At 42.5% G+C, this 17,343-nt stretch overlaps 2 protein-coding genes and 1 pseudogene across 2 annotated transcripts; 1 reads left to right on the forward strand and 2 right to left on the reverse strand.

The window, feature by feature from the left end:
* The first annotated feature begins 1,849 nt into the window (after positions 1-1,849).
* Positions 1,850-6,547, forward strand: lim2.5 (lens intrinsic membrane protein 2.5). The gene is made up of 5 exons (XM_041871612.2): positions 1,850-2,101; positions 3,646-3,857; positions 4,335-4,484; positions 4,921-5,055; positions 5,714-6,547. The coding sequence occupies exons 2-5, from the start codon at positions 3,683-3,685 to the stop codon at positions 5,773-5,775; spliced, it is 522 nt and encodes a 173-aa protein (XP_041727546.1). The 5' UTR covers positions 1,850-2,101; positions 3,646-3,682; the 3' UTR covers positions 5,776-6,547.
* A 280-nt stretch (positions 6,548-6,827) lies between these two features.
* Positions 6,828-8,611, reverse strand: si:ch211-231m23.4 (free fatty acid receptor 2). Its single transcript, XM_041871614.2, is given in 2 exon segments — positions 6,828-7,872; positions 7,875-8,611. Coding segments are annotated over 2 exon segments (930 nt in total). The 5' UTR covers positions 8,035-8,611; the 3' UTR covers positions 6,828-7,102.
* A 7,203-nt stretch (positions 8,612-15,814) lies between these two features.
* LOC121561618 lies at positions 15,815-16,719 on the reverse strand (annotated as a pseudogene).
* Between the last annotated feature and the right edge of the window lie 624 nt (positions 16,720-17,343).

Here is a 17,343-nt window from a genome sequence, read left to right on the forward strand (position 1 = left end):
TTCATCTACACTGATTGAATTTGATTTAACAAGTGACATCAATAAGGGATCCTATATTTCACCTGGATTCATCTGGTCAGTCCATATCATGGAAAGAGCAGGTGTTCTTAATGTTTTGGCCACTCAATTGCATAGTCTTCTGTAACACTTCACTTGAAACCTGCATGTATAATGCATTCTGATAAACACCATGTTTAGTCTAAATTTAGATACATAACCTATTATACGCCTTTTTATAAGACATAACATTATAAAGCATTGTGTTACCCTGTCTTTTCTTTTAAAACTTTTTTTAGGATATTTTGAAGTTTTATCACAGTTGCATATCAGAATATGAGATGGTAGGGTTTATTAGGGATACAGGCGAGATAGTGATTGGCGGAACGAGGGATCAAACCGTGGCCTCCAGGGGATGTATGTTCCAAGGACTGCAGCACTACTACTAGACCAGCTCTGGCAAAGCTGGTCTTTTCAAACAGCTTATATAATACATTTTAGTCATTTCACAGACGCTCTTATCCAGAGGGATTTACAGTAGTGAGTGGATACATTTTCGTACTGGTCTCCCGTTGGAATCGAACCCACAACCCTGGCGTTGCAAGCGCCATGCTCTACCAACTGAGCCACCCAGGACACTAAAAGGGACTTATAATCAATTTCACACTATTATGCCAACCTCAGTTTTTGGCTGCGCTACCCCTTTAAACAATAATGTCAGCGATGTCATCTAATGACTGTGGTCTTACCTACACAGAAGAGAATGCCACGCTGCACTAGAGGAGGTTGAGCTGAAGGGGGCACTGCAGGTGATACACCATGAGCCTACTGACTGCCCAGGTAATACACGCACTCTGATGGTGCCAGAAGAGGACTTCCACTATAATGTGTATGACACTGGGCACAGTGTCCAAGTTTAAAATGGCCGTCTCCTCCTTTGTATAAAGCTGGGAGGTAAATATTGGGAGACGGGAGACAAAAAAAAACACACTAGCAACACAGGCCAATAGATATGGAAGATGTTTATTAGAACCAGAGATCAGTGAGAACTGGACTCGAGAACATCTTTGAATGATCATCATATAATAATTTCCTGTGTTTGTTTAGGCAGCCCAGAGGCCCGTGTTCACTGGATTTGAGGTCTATGAGGCCTGGAGCTAAATAACTGGGAGACAGACACACAATCAGTTCTGTTTCACCCTCTGTGTTGGTACAGATCACTGGTGTATATATTTACCATACCATTTTTTCTCCTCGAATTCTGGGCATGAATGTTAATACTTAATTAAGCTCCTTAATGACTGGTCAAACCAATATGTCTGACTGCAAGTTATCTAATATACATGCATTGAAATTCTGTGTAAATAATAATATTGTAATTACTTGGCAACAGATCATTTTGAATAAATTAAATGTGATTATCAGTGCCTGCGATGTCATGATGATACTGCACATGTATGTTGACATTTTGTGTGTCTGTGTGTGTGCATGTATTTGTGAGTGTGTGTCAATGCGTACGTAAGAGAGCGAGATGGAGAGATGGAGTTATTTTAAGCCTTGCGTGTGGTCATGTGTGGGCTCTCTCTAAGCGTGTATCTGTTCTCATCACCATACCCAGCCCACAGATGACAGTGTGCTCCTCCAACTGAAAGAAAGTGTGAGCTTCAGCATGTTGCATTGACCATCCCCAGTATACTGCAAGCCTCTGCACAACCATAGTTCCAGAACACCAGATACAACAACAGAAAGGGGACCACGGCACACCGGTGGCGGCCTCATTCCCCCAACCCCCCCATCCCCCACTGTCCCATACTATCAACCCAACCCCCCCCTCCAACAGTCCCCATGGTCGCTCAATGGGAAAGAGCCACGTGCCTCTGCGCCCACCAGCTCAAGTGCATTTGTTCTCACTGCTGATTGTTGTAAAGGATTTTGCCTCCATAGACAGAAAAGCGAAGGGGATAACTTTTTGGAATTCGGCCTAGGGGGTCCTCTTTGACGTTTTGCTCACGCCAGGCTTGCACTCTCTCTCTCTCTCTCTCTCTCACTCTTTCCCTGCGGAAGGTTGACACTTAAGAGGGTTTATTTATCCTGAAGAACTCAGGTAAGATGCATCCTGGTACTTTAGCCCCGGTGCTGTTACGTTGTGTTGCCAGATTGGGCCGTTTGGACTGATTGGACTAATAAGCAAGGGTATACAGTAAATCTGTGTGGAATAAAGCATTGTAGCCATGTGGGGCACAGGTGGGCAAAGAGATACACTTCTGTCCACGGAGAAAAATAGCAGAGCTACTGAATGTAAGCATATTTTAGACTAAGACTAATAAAGACTTGTCCTGAAGTGCAATGAAATGGTTAAGGGCTAATTAAATTGAAATAATTCAGTACTAATCAGAATAAGATAATGCTTAAGTCTCTAAAGCTAAATAAGTCAATTACTTTTCTTTAATCATTGCCATTTAATTTTATTTCAAAGTATGCATTAAAATAAATGCAGTCATTCAGCATTCTACAGATATTGACTTCAATGCTTGACCTCAAGTAACTTCTATGCAAGCATGTTGAATGTAGTACAATACATGGAATGGATGGCCAAGATGGATGCACAAGTTATGAGGCATCCTTTAGTTTCTGAAGTACATAGGGCCTTGGTGATTGGTCTGACTGTATTGCAAATAGTATTTACTTTGCATTGAACCCACTGAACTGAATGTTTATTTTCTAGTGCCGCCTGGAGGCAAGAACAATGAGTAAGACAGTTAGCTCTTCATTTCCTCAACCATAAAGGAATCTCTATGGAAGTTTTATGATCTGGAAACATGGAGGTGTTCCAGAGGTGTTATCAGCTTTTGTATCCATAATTTGTTGTTGGTTAGATCTACATGAGCATTTTTTGGAGCCGGTAAATACTTACACCACTGCCCATCCTCCACTCTCACTTTCAAATGTGACACTTAGATATTTCAGTATAACCATGGTTGTGGAGTGTTTGTGTATTTTTGTATGTGTTTGAGGTGCATGCGGTGTAGTAGATAGCGTAAGTGGATTGCACAGTGTTACAGAAATGGAACATGTACAGTTCAAAATAGGATCCATACTGTCTCTGTGCAACTATAGAGACACTTTGCCATCCTGTGTTATTGAATATCTCTGCAAATAAGGAAGTGATACTGTGTTGTTTCATCTAGTTGCACTGTTGCCAAGTGAAGCATTGCCTGCATTGTCTGGTTCTATGCACCATTGATGCTTCTGTCTAGGTCTCTGTATGTTGTGTTTAGTTTGTAGGCATAGTGTGTGCCATTGTGGACTGCAGGCCTGGGGTCAATTCTATTTCAATTCAGTCAATCCAGGAAGTGAAAACAATCACTTCCTGGACTTTAAACAGCTATTTGTAGTTCTGGACATGCAATTCACTTCCTGAATTCACTGAATTAATATGGAATTGACCCCAACCCTGGCTGCCTGCAACTTTTTGAGTGCATCCGCAAAGCCTTGCATCGTCCAATGGCTGACTGTATTGCCTGTGCCCCATGGCTGGTGTTTACTGTGTTGCCTGTGCCCGATGGCTGACTGTGTTGCCTGTGCTAGATGGTTGCCTGTATTGACTGTGCCATTGACCCCGTCCCTCTGCCTTTATGTGCGCTGCAGTGCGTAGAGCCTCGCCGCCGCCGCAGTTTCACTCAGGATGCACAGCTTCATGGGAGGGGGTCTGTTCTGCGCCATAGTGGGGAACATCCTGCTGGTGGTCTCGACTGCGACTGACTACTGGATGCAGTACCGCCTGTCGGGCAGCTTCGCCCACCAGGGCCTGTGGAGGTACTGCATGTCGGGCAAGTGCTATATGCAGACGGACAGCATCGGTGAGTGGGGCGCACTGGGGACCCATAGGACCGCTGGGACTGCCTGTATGGCATCCATATTAGGAAGTCCCTCAGTTGTCAGACGAAACTCCCTTAGTTGAAGGACTTCCTAATATGAATGCTGTACGCCTGTCTTAGCCATGTCCAGGACTACCGAGGAGGTCTGTAATGAAGGAGATGACTGAATGACTGAAATAGTAACAAGTGTCATTAGACTCAGACTCAATAGAATCAATATGTTTTTTAGACTCAATATGTTTTTACAGTTAACTATGGAGGCAAATCATGCACCCGTTAGCTCTAATTGGCTGGCACTAGTTTGGGTGAAAAGGAACAATTGGAGCATTAGACTGAATGAATGGGTCAAGACACGGTTTTCACAGGCGTGTGGGCTTGTGACTTTCTCTAATCTTTGAAATGGTATCTGTCCTCTCGTTTTCTTGTTTTATTCCTCTCTCTCTCTCTCTCTGTCCTTAGCCTACTGGAATGCTACCCGTGCCTTCATGATCCTGTCGGCCATGTCGTGCTTCGCGGGCATCATCGCAGGCATTCTCTCCTTCGCCCATTTCTCCGCCTTCGAGAGGTTCAACCGCTCCTTCGCTGCAGGGATCATGTTCTTTGTCTCCAGTGAGTCCCACTGGACATTGCGAAGCTAACAGAGTTAGACACAATACACAAATCAGGGGCGCAATTTGGTTTAAAAGATGGGGGGGATATATATATATATTTTTTATCCAGTCAGATAAACACTCCAAACAGCCTACCCGACCACTCGGAGACGTCTGCATGGTCCTAAAGCACACCGTTGCCTCGTTTTGTATCACATTCCAATTATAAAACTGGGAGGGAAAAAAATGCAATTTCAGAATGTGGGGGAGACATGTCCCCAGTGAAAGTTGCACCCCTGACAGAAATACTCCCAGCCTTAATACACAAATGTAAATGAATCCAGGATAAATCATTATGTCGATGTTTACTGACCCGACCGCTATTTTACCTACAGTTCTATCTACTGTAAATTGGGAGTCCTAATTTGAATGTCTCCTCTCTTACTCTCCGCCAGCTCTCTTTGTTCTGCTTGCAATGGCCATCTACACTGGGGTGACGGTGAACTTCCTGGGGAAGCGCTTCGGTGACTGGCGCTTCTCCTGGTCCTACATACTGGGCTGGGTGGCACTGCTAATGACCTTCTTTGCAGGTAAGAATGATACAGACATAAATATGGATAGAGGGCACACTTGCCAGAAAGTCTGTTTTAGCATGGCAGCACCATTGAAAGCTTACACCATTTTAAAGGTGTCAACTGGGTGGGACTTCCTGTAGGTTAAGGAAGGATCATAGAATTCCATCCAGGTCAGCGGGAGGGATCTGCCAAAGAATTATACTCCTGAGAAAACATTCCAACACTGCATGTGGCAGTAAATCACCAACTTTGGCTGTATGCCTGTTTCGACAAAACACAATCTCGCACAGTAGGTGGCGGTATGCTCCTTTTCCGCTTGTTTACAGACCGCCGATAAATGCATAGAAGAAGACAATATTCAACTAGACAAAATGGAGGAGCTGCCCATGCTGTCATGGAAGTGATCAATGGCAAATAAAGGAGTGTGCCCTCTTTTCATTTATTTATCTATGGATAAGTAATTATTTGAAATCCAGAAATGCTAGTTGAATCGAGTCAAACCAAACACTGCAGAATATCATCAATTGTTGTAGTTTTATTGATGAAACATGCAGACAATGCTGGTATTTATTGATAACAGATTATACACTATTCTTTATATATCTCTATGGGAACTACCTCAAGTAGCACAGATGCTGGACAGTTGTTGATTTGAATTCTTTTTATTTTGCAGGTATATTTTACATGTGTGCCTACAGAATGCATGAATGCAGGAGAGTGACGGGCCCACGCTAAAAGAGAGAGGAAAGCCAGTGAAAAGATGGCAAAACAGGGACATTTTGGCCCCTGCAATTCCAACATGATGAAATAATCAAGCTTACACCAATAGAAATATCACTGAAATATAGAAAATGTACTAGAAAATTGAGAACCAAAGATTAATACAAAATGTTTTGATTCTGCCTGAGCAGTTTACGTGTCATTTTAATAAAGCTGTAACTCTCTTAAACAGTAAAACATTTACACTCTTTCTTACATTCAACCTTGAAACTCTTGAGTACAGGAAGGTCTTTGCAACACAAATATGTTAGCAGATTCATGCCAATACAAATGGAGGTTGAAAAGATGTAGCATTATGTGTCAATTCAAATGGGTATACAGAACATACTCTAACCAAACAAATGAATCATTTAAAAGGAATAACAACCAAGCTTTCACATAGTGTGCAATTCAAAATGGGTAACAGAAGCTACTGTGATGAAACAAATTAATCATGTATGAAGTGCTCACTGTTGTAAATGGAATATAAACATTTTAACATTTAAAGATGAATGGCTAAAAAGGTACAGTTCACAGAAATGTGTAAAACACAATCTACATATTATCTTGAAATATACTGTATGTAGCTGGGTCGTTCCATGAATAGGGTGTATTTTGTAATTTCAATAAAACACTAATTTAACATTAGGATCACATACATATATGCTCTAACTAAACTAAGCATTTTTTTTATTTTTTTTTAAACAAATTCTAATAGCAGTGTGTTTTCATTAAAATCCCCATCTTGGCATGTCCCATGTCATGTTTGTTCACCTTCTACGAAGATTTGAATCTACTTAATTACAAGATTTTCACCATCATTGTAAAGTCCTAGTTATTATGTTGCTTTGGTAAAGTAATGTCTGAAGATTTTTACTTATTTAATGTAATTGAATGAGACATTTACATTTGTCCCTCAGGTTTATGTTCAACCCTGTAACATGAACTGAACTCTCGTTTTAATATGGTAAAACTATTCCTTTTTAAATTAGTGATTCGAAAAGAAAAACATTACATCTAATAACATAGCCATATCATGGTGTAAAAGCAGGTGAGCTGGTTGTACTCTTTTAGGCAATTTTCTGGTGTTTTGTGCTGGAAAACTGAGTGCGTCGAGCATAATGCGTAAACCCTGTGTTACCCATAGATAGATAGGCTAGAAATGTTTTTAACAAGTTACTGTAAAAAATTTTTTTGTTAAACTTGCATTCAATTGCCTCCCATTGTTGCACACAACATGCTTTCATTCCCCCTGTCACAAAGGGAGTTACGATTTAAGATGAAATTGTTAACCCTATTACGGTCAATCCTGTCCCTTCTCCTTTTGGCCCGAATCTGCTCTTGTGCTTTCACTTTGGATTGCAGCCTGACCCTGTCGTAGTCCCAGCATCTTGCAGATGTATATCTTGGTAGTGATGCGGAAGTTGGATGAGGAGAAGTAGAAGATGATAGGGTCCAGGCAGGTGTTGAAGGCGCTGAGCAGCAGGGTGTAGTATCTCCACGAGGGGCTGGAGTTTGTGTAGAAACCCAGCAGATGTGAGAAGTTGTAGGGCAAGACACACATCAGGAACACGGCCAGAGTACCCAGCGCCATCCCGATGGCCTTCTGCTTCTGGCCCGGGCTGATCCTTGGGCGCATGTACAGGATACAGATACAGCGGAGGTAGCAGAAGATGCAAACCATGAGAGGAACCAAGCAAAGCACGATGAAGAACTCCAGACGCACCGGGAGGATGATGGCCAGCTGTTTTTCGGTAAAGTTCTCGTAGCAGACGGAGGAGTTGCTGGGGGAGTGGTGCTGGATGATGAACACAATGCTGCAGTGGGCCATGGAGAGAAGCCAAATGATTGCGCTGGCCACCACAGAATAGAAAGGTTTGTGGAGCAGGCGGTAGGTGACGGGGAAGGCCACCGCCAGGTAACGGACCACACTGACAGCCATCAGCAGGAGAGAACTGGTGTAGATAGTGGAGAAGAAGGTGAAGGAAGTGATGGAGCAGAGGAACTTGGGCAGGTCCCACAGCATGTTGGAGGCCGCCTCATGCATCTTGAGAGGCAGGAAGAGGAGGAAGAGAGGTCGGACACGGTCAGGTTGAGCAGGAGGATGTCTGTGGGAGTGGGCTTGTTGTGGATCTTGACGCTGAAGGCGTAGAGTGCCAGGATGTTGGCAGGCAGGCCCATCAGGAAGATGATGATGTAGATGGACAGGATCACCTCACTTTTCACCCCGAACATGGCTCTGAAGCTATAAGATAAACAAATAAAAAAATTAACACAAATTCAGGGGAGTCCACTTATCATATATTCAAATTATAAAAAGTAAGTTGTTTTCAATGATCAATGTATTTTTCGTTACAATATCTCAGCAAATGTCTTAATACCAATGAAGGAATCATAATATTCTTATAGCTACATCCTCCCCACAGTAAACTTGCAGCTCAACAGTGAAAAACTTAAAGGGAGAAGCATAACACATTCTTAATTCCAAATGGTCATAACCTACCTGGCTGTAGATGTGTATTTCTTTTCAATCAGGAATTGGAGAGCTCAGCTAAGTGCAGTCAAGCTTCCTTAGGAGGTTTTTATATTGGTCAAAACAGCAGAATGTGCTATTTTAGTTTTCAATTTAAGATCTGTTACGTGCCAGCATATATAGTAGTCAAGCAGACCTGTCTGAGGTCTGTGTCATCTGAGTATACTGCAGACGCATTGAACAGTTGTCTGCAAACATGAGGATGTGAGAGCGCATGGTAACTATTAACTAAAATGCAAAACATTGCTGTGTTTACATCTGATATTACATATGTGTAAGAAGGAGTGAAATAAAGGTGTCATTGTAAGCTGATGATTCATGTTTTCTTTTAAATCCACAACTTGAATCCCTCCACAGCCTCATAGAGGATATATATTTTTTTTCTAACCTCTCTGGATTACAACCAAATTATGATAAATGTACTATATTACGTATTGGATCACTAAAAATACAATTTTTACATTACCATGTAGTTTACAAATAAAATGGTCTGATGGTGATGTGAATATACTCAGAATACATATCCCAAATGAAATAAATGATCTCACTCCAAAAAAATGTAATAGAAAGTTAGCAAAAATAGATAAGATCTTGCTACCATGGAAAGGTAAATACCTGTCAATTTGTGGAAAAATCACCCTGATTAACTCTTTAGTATTATCCCAGTTTACCTATTTGCTTATTGTCTTGCCTACGCCTAGCGAACAGTTTTTTAAAATTATATGAGAAAATAATATTCCATTTTATTTGGAATGGCAAGCCAGACAAAATTAAACGGGCCTATTTATATAATGAATATGAATTAGGAGGACAGAAATGATTAAATATTAAAGCATTTGACCTATCACTAAAAGTTTCAGTCATACAAAAATTAAACTTAAATCCGAACTGGTTCTCTAGCAAACTAGTAAGATTGTCTCACCCAATGTTCAAGAAGGGACTTTTTCCCTTTATTCAGATTACAACCCCTCACTTTCAGGTATTTGAAAAGGAAATCATCTCCCAAATATCACTATTTCTAAAACAAGCCATAGAAAGTTGGTTACAATTTCAATTTAATCCTCCAGAACAAATATTGCAACACATATTGTGGTTAAACTCAAATATACTAATTGATAAAAAAAAACATTATATTTTTTAGAAAATTTAAAAAAAAGGTATAATCTTCATAAATGATATTATCGGTAGGAATGGTGGAGTTATGTTGCACATGCAGCTAACAAAAAAATATGGAAATGTCTGCTCTACCCAAAATTACAACCAAATAATTGCAGCATTACTGCAAAAATGGAAGAGGAAAGTGGAAGGAGGAAAAAGTAAGGAACTTGTCTGTCGGCCTTGCATTAAAGAACATAATTGGTTAAAGAAAATTGTGATAAATAAAAAAGTTTACCAGTTTCATTTAAGGACCAAAAGATTGACAGCCGTCCCATATAGATTGCAAAATAGTTGGGAAGAGATTTTGACGTACCGATCCCATGGCATAGTGTTTATGAACTGATACGCAAAACGACGCCGGATTCAAAACTTACAATTTTTCAATTTAAATTATTATATACAATTCTTGCTACCAATAGAATGTTATTTGTATGGGGGATAAAATCTTCCCAGCTCTGCAGATTTGGCTGTGAAGAGACAGAATCATTAGATCATTTGTTTTGGTACTGTCCATTTGTAGCTTGTTTCTGGACACAGGTCCAGGAATGGCTGAATGATTGCAATATTTGCATGGAGCTGACCATGCAGATAGCACTACTGGGTGATCTGAAAAGTCATAGTCAATCGATCAATAATATAATAATACTTTTAGCAAAGATGTTTATTTTCAATTCACAAACTGTAGAAACAATGAGAATAGAAAGGTTCAGAACATTTGTAAAACATCACAGTACAGTTGAAAAATTTATGGCAAATAGAAATCCAATATGGATGGTGTTAAGAGATAGATGGGAGGTGTTGAATGGAGCTGAAGGATGGGACTAATAACAACAACTAATAACAACAAGATAACTAGTGTAAGACATGCTGTGTCCATAATAAGTACAGTGAGGGGAAAAAGTATTTGATCCCCTGCTGATTTTGTACGTTTACCCACTGACAAAGACATGATCAGTCTATAATTTTAATGGTAGGTTTATTTGAACAGTGAGAGACAGAATAACAACAAAAAAATCCAGAAAAACTAATGTAAAAAAATGTTAAAAATGGATTTGCATGTTAATGAGGGAAATAAGTATTTGACCCCTCTGCAAAACATGACTTAGTACTTGGTGGCAAAACCCTTGTTGGCAATCACAGAGGTCAGACGTTTCTTGTAGTTGGCCACCAGGTTTGCACACATCTCAGGAGGGATTTTGTCCCACTCCTCTTTGCAGATCTTCTCCAAGTCATTAAGGTTTCGAGGCTGACGTTTGGCATCTCGAACCTTCAGCTCCCTCCACAGATTCTCTATGGGATTAAGGTCTGGAGACTGGCTAGGCCACTCCAGGACCTTAATGTGCTTCTTCTTGAGCCACTCCTTTGTTGCCTTGGCTGTGTGTTTTGGGTCATTGTCATGCTGGAATACCCATCCACGACCATTTTCAATGCCCTGGCTGAGGGAAGGAGGTTCTCACCCAAGATTTGACGGTACATGGCCCCGTTCATCGTCCCTTTGATGCGGTGAAGTTGTCCTGTCTTAGCAGAAAAACACCCCCAAAGCATAATGTTTCCACCTCCATGTTTGACGGTGGGGATGGTGTTCTTGGGGTCATAGGCAGCATTCGTCCTCCTCCAAACATGGCGAGTTGAGTTGATGCCAAAGAGCTCGATTTTGGTCTCATCTGACCACAACACTTTCACCCAGTTCTCCTCTGAATCATTCAGATGTTCATTGGCAAACTTCAGACGGCCCTGTATACGTGCTTTCTTGAGCAGGGGGACCTTGCGGGCGCTGCAGGATTTCAGTTTTTCACGGCGTAGTGTGTTACCAATTGTTTTCTTGGTGACTATGGTCCCAGCTGCCTTGAGATCATTGACAAGATCCTCCCGTGTAGTTCTGGGCTGATTCCTCACCGTTCTCATGATCATTGCAACTCCACGAGGTGAGATCTTGCATGGAGCCCCAAGCCGAGGAAGATTGACAGTTATTTTGTGTTTCTTCCATTTGCGAAAAATCGCACCAACTGTTGTCACCTTCTCACCAAGCTGCTTGGCGATGGTCTTGTAGCCCATTCCAGCCTTGTGTAGGTCTATAATCTTGTCCCTGATATCCTTGGAGAGCTCTTTGGTCTTGGCCATGGTGGAGAGTTTGGAATCTGATTGATTGATTGCTTCTGTGGACAGGTGTCTTTTATACAGGTAACAAGCCGAGATTAGGAGCACTCCCTTTAAGAGTGTGCTCCTAATCTCAGCTCGTTACCTGTATAAAAGACACCTGGGAGCCAGAAATCTTTCTGATTGAGAGGGGGTCAAATACTTATTTCCCTCATTAAAATGCAAATCAATTTATAACATTTTTGACATGCGTTTTTCTGGATTTTTGTTGTTGTTATTCAGTCTCTCACTGTTCAAATTAACCTACCATTAAAATTATAGACTGATAATTTCTTTGTCAGTGGGCAAACGTACAAAATCAGCAGGGGATCAAATACTTTTTTCCCTCACTGTATATATATATATATATATACACAGTGGGGAGAACAAGTATTTGATACACTGCAGGTTTTCCTAATTACAAAGCATGTAGAGGTCTGTAATTTTTATAATAGGTACACTTCAACTGTGAGAGACGGAATCTAAAACAAAAATCCAGAAAATCCCATTGTATGATTTTTAAGTAATTAATTTGCATTTTATTGCATGACATAAGTATTTGATCACCTACCAACCAGTAAGAATTCCGGCTCTCACAGACCTGTAAGTTTTTCTTTAAGAAGCCCTCCTGTTCTCCACTCATTACCTGTATTAACTGCACCTGTTTGAACTCGTTACCTGTATAAAAGACACCTGTCCACACACTCAATGAAACAGACTCCAACCTCTCCACAATGGCCAAGACCAGAGAGCTGTGTAAGGACATCAAGGATAAAATTGTAGACCTGCACAAGGCTGGGATGGGCTACAGGACAATAGACAAGCAGCTTGGTGAGAAGGCAACAACTGTTGGCGCAATTATTAGAAAATGGAAGAAGTTCAAGATGACGGTCAATCACCCTTGGTCTGGGGCTCCATGCAAGATCTCACCTTGTGGGGCATCAATGATCATGAAGAAGGTGAGGGATCAGCCCAGAACTACATGGCAGAACCTGGTCAATGACCTGAAGAGAGCTGGGACCACAGTCTCAAAGAAAACCATTAGTAACACACTACGCTGTCATGGATTAAAATCCTGCAGCGCACACACAAGGTCCCCCTGCTCAAGCCAGCCCATGTCCAGGCCCGTCTGAAGTTTGCCAATGACCATCTGGATGCTCCAGAGGAGGAATGGGAGAAGGTCATGTGGTCTGATGAGACGAAAATAGAGCTTTTTGGTCTAAACTCCACTCGCCGTGTTTGGAGGAAGAAGAAGGATGAGTACAACCCCAAGAACACCATCCCAACCGTGAAGCATGGAGGTGGAAAGATCATTCTTTGGGGATGCTTTTCTGCAAAAGGGACAGGACGACTGCACAGTATTGAGGGGAGGATGGATGGGGCCATGTATCGCGAGATCTTGGCCAACAACCTCCTTTACTCAGTAAGAGCATTGAAGATGGGTCGTGGCTGGGTCTTCCAGCATGACAACGACCCGAAACACACAGCCAGGGCAACTAAGGAGTGGCTCCATAAGAAGCATCTCAAGGTCCTGGAGTGACCTAGCCAGTCTCCAGACCTGAACCCAATATAAAATCTTTGGAGGGAGCTGAAAGTCTGTATTGCTCAGCGATAGCCCCGAAACGTGAAGGATCTGGAGAAGGTCTGTATGGAGGAGTGGGCCAAAATCCCTGCTGCAGTGTGTGCAAACCTGGTCAAGACCTACAAGAAACGTATGATCTCTGTAATTGCAAACAAAGGTTTCTGTACCAAATATTAAGTTGTGCTTTTCTGATGTATCAAATACTTATGTCATGCAATAAAATGCAAATTAATTACTTAAAAATCATACAATGTGATTTTCTGGATTTTTGTTTTAAATTCCGTCTCTCACAGTTGAAGTGTACCTATAATAAAAATTACAGATCTCTACATGCTTTGTAAGTAGGAGAACCTGCAAAATCGGCAGTGTATCAAATACTTGTTCTCCGCACTGTATATATATATGAGAGAAGAAAAAAAAAAAAACATATGGGGGATTGGAAGTGATGCAGACAATTACAATGATGGAAGTTACAATCTATCTGCAATATTAAAGCTGATCTAACCCCTGAAATACCAATGTCAACTTTGACAGACAAATTGAGAAATATTTTTCCAGAAAATCACATTGTAGGATTTTTAATGAATTTATTTGCAAATTATGGTGGAAAATAAGTATTTGGTCACCTACAAACAAGCAAGATTTCTGGCTCTCACAGACCTGTAACTTCTTCTTTAAGAGGCTCCTCTGTCCTCCACTCGTTACCTGTATTAATGGCACCTGTTTGAACTTGTTATCAGTATAAAATACACCTGTCCACAACCTCAAACAGTCACACTCCAAACTCCACTATGGCCAAGTCCAAAGAGCTGTCAAAGGACACCAGAAACAAAATTGTAGACCTGCACCAGGCTGGGAAGACTGAATCTGCAATAGGTAAGCAGCTTGGTTTGAAGAAATCAACTGTGGGAGCAATTATTAGGAAATGGAAGACACACAAGACCACTGATAATCTCCCTCGATCTGGGGCTCCATGCAAGATCTCACCCCGTGGGGTCAAAATGATCACAAGAACGGTGAGCAAAAATCCCAGAACCACACGGGGGGACCTAGTGAATGACCTGCAGAGAGCTGGGACCAAAGTAACAAAGCCTACCATCAGTAACACACTACGCCGCCAGGGACTCAAATCCTGCAGTGCCAGACGTGTCCCCCTGCTTAAGCCAGTACATATCCAGGCCCGTCTGAAGTTTGCTAGAGTGCATTTGGATGATCCAGAAGAGGATTGGGGAGAATGTCATATGGTCAGATGAAACCAAAATAGAACTTTTTGGTAAAAACTCAACTCGTCGTGTTTGGAGGACAAAGAATGCTGAGTTGCATCCAAAGAACACCATACCTACTGTGAAGCATGGGGGTGGAAACATCATGCTTTGGGGCTGTTTTTCTGCAAAGGGACCAGGACGACTAATCAGTGTAAAGGAAAGAATGAATGGGGCCATGTATCGTGAGATTTTGAGTGAAAACCTCCTTCCATCAGCAAGGGCATTGAAGATGAAATGTGGCTGGGTCTTTCAGCATGACAATGATCCCAAACACACCGCCCGGGCAACGAAGGAGTGGCTTCGTGAAGAAGCATTTCAAGGTCCTGGAGTGGCCTAGCCAGTCTCCAGATCTCAACCCCATAGAAAATATTTGGAGGGGAGTTGAAAGTCCGTGTTGCCCAGCGACAGCCCCAAAACATCACTGCTCTAGAGGAGATCTGCATGGAGGAATGGGCCAAAATACCAGCAACAGTGTGTGAAAACCTTGTGAAGACTTACAGAAAACGTTTGACCTGTGTCATTGCCAACAAAGGGTATATAACAAAGTATTGAGAAACTTTTGTTATTGACCAAATACTTATTTTCCACCATAATTTGCCAATAAATTCATTAAAAATCCTACAATGTGATTTTCTGGAAATAAAATTCTCATTTTGTCTGTCATGGTTGACGTGTACCTATGATGAAAATTACAGGCCTCTCTCATCTTTTTAAGTGGGAGAACTTGCACAATTAATGGCTGACTAAATACTTTTTTTCCCCACTGTACGTTGACTGAGAACACATTCTCATTTACAGCAATGACCTGGGGAATAGTTACAGGGGAAAGAAGGGGGATGAATGAGCCAATTGGAACCTGGGGATAATTAGGTGGCCATGATGGTCAGATTGGGAATTTAGCCAGGACACCGGGGTTAACACCGATACTCTTACATTAAGTGCCATGGGATTTTTAGTGACCACAGAGAGTCAAGACACCCGTTTAATGTCCCATCCGAAAGACGGCACCCTACACAGGGCAATGTCCCCAATCACTGCCCAGGGGCATTGGGATATTTTTTTTGATCAGAGGATAGAGTGCCTTCTACTAGCCCTCCAACACCACTTCCAGTAGCATCTGGTCTCCCATCCAGGGACCGACTAGGACCAACCCTGCTTAGCTTCAGAGTCAAGTGAGCAGTGAGATTCTAGCAGGTCTCTCTCTAGTCTACATTATTGTCTGTGAACTGGTGACTGTCTGCCCCCTAATACGGCATCCATATTAGGAAGTCTTCAGTTGTCAGAAAAAACTCCCTCAGTTGTGTGTGGGTTAACTTGTCCCTCTATGTCTCTAGTGTTGTTTCAATCTGTTATGAAGACACCAGGGGAGCTGTTCCTTCGCTTCCCAGTCAGGATCCTCTTCATGGTGGCTTGGAACGTGGAGGAGGAGAAGTAGAATGTCACAGGATCCAGAACGGTGTTGACCGTGGTCAGGAGCAGAGCTTAGAGCCGCCACTCCACGTCGTCTTGGATGATGAACCCCTGTACATGGGTGACATTATAGGGCAGGAAGCAGACAACAAAAACCAGTAGGGTCCCCATTGCCATTTTGACGGCTCTCTTCCTTTTCTCTGCACGAAGGTTGGGGGTCCTATTGAGGATGAGGATGAATTTCAGGTAGCAGAACACACAGACCAGCAGTGGCACGATGTATAGAACCATACACAGCTCCAAGCGCATGGGGAGCACCACCTTCAGCTGCTCCTGGGTGAAGTTGTCATAGCAGGCATAGAAATCAGATGAGGTGAGGCCCTCATCCATCGCTGACTGGTTCTCCATGATGTAGATGAAGCAGAGGTGGTCCGAGCTGAAGACCCACACCACTAGGCTGCTCAACACTCCGTATAAGGGCTTGTGGCCGAGCCTGTCCTGAACAGGAAGGCCACACACAGGTAGCGGTCAACACTGACCACCATCAGCAGGAAGGAGCTTGTGTAGATGGTGGAGGAGAAGAAGACGAAAGAGGTAATGTTGTAGAGAGAGCTGGGGAGAGTCCAGACCATGCCGGAGGCTGCCTCATGCATCTTGAGGGGCAGGAAGAGCAGGAAGATGAAGTCGGACACAGTCAGGTTGAGCAGGAGGATGTCTGTAGGAGTGGGCTTTTTGTGGATCTTGACGCTGAATGCGTAGAGTGCCAGGATGTTGCCAGGCAGGCCCATCAGGAAGGTGATGTAGACAGACAGAATAACCTCACTCCTCACCACCATGGCTCTCAACTGAGGACCAGCAGAGAACGACAGAAACTATTATCTATATTTGATCATATAGCACACAGTTTTAGCTGAAAAATTGTCAACTTTAAATTAAGATCAACTAAACTCAGCAAAAAAAGAAACGTCCTCTCACTGTCAACTGCGTTTATTTTCAGCAAACTTAACATGTGTAAATATTTGTATGAACATAACAAGATTCAATAACTGAGATATAAACTGAACAAGTTCCACAGACATGTGACTAACAGAAATGGAATAATGTGTCCCTGAACAAAGGGGGGGTCAAAATCAAAAGTAACAGTCAGTATCTGGTGTGGCCACCAGCTGCATTAAGTACTGCAGTGCATCTCCTCCTCATGGACTGCACCAGATTTGCCAGTTCTTGCTGTGAGATGTTACCCCACTCTTCCACCAAGGCACCTGCAAGTTCCCGGACATTTCTGGGGGGAATGGCCCTAGCCCTCACCCTCCGATCCAACAGGTCCCAGACGTGCTCAATGGGATTGAGATCAGGGCTCTTCGCTGGCCATGGCAGAACACTGACATTCCTGTCTTGCAGGAAATCACGCACAGAACGAGCAGTATGGCTGGTGGCATTGTCATGCTGGAAGGTCATGT

The sequence above is a fragment of the Coregonus clupeaformis genome, unplaced genomic scaffold (genome assembly GCF_020615455.1).
Source record: "Coregonus clupeaformis isolate EN_2021a unplaced genomic scaffold, ASM2061545v1 scaf0640, whole genome shotgun sequence".
Taxonomy (NCBI): domain Eukaryota; kingdom Metazoa; phylum Chordata; class Actinopteri; order Salmoniformes; family Salmonidae; genus Coregonus; species Coregonus clupeaformis.

Excerpts from the sequence above, each read along its gene's own strand:
- lim2.5 (XM_041871612.2), top strand. The coding sequence starts at position 3,683 with ATGCACAGCTTCATGGGAGGGGGTCTGTTCTGCGCCATAGTGGGGAAC. Across the intron at positions 4,485-4,920 it reads GATCATGTTCTTTGTCTCCA|CTCTCTTTGTTCTGCTTGCA; the intron begins GTGAGTCCCACT and ends ACTCTCCGCCAG. Across the intron at positions 5,056-5,713 it reads GCTAATGACCTTCTTTGCAG|GTATATTTTACATGTGTGCC; the intron begins GTAAGAATGATA and ends TTTATTTTGCAG.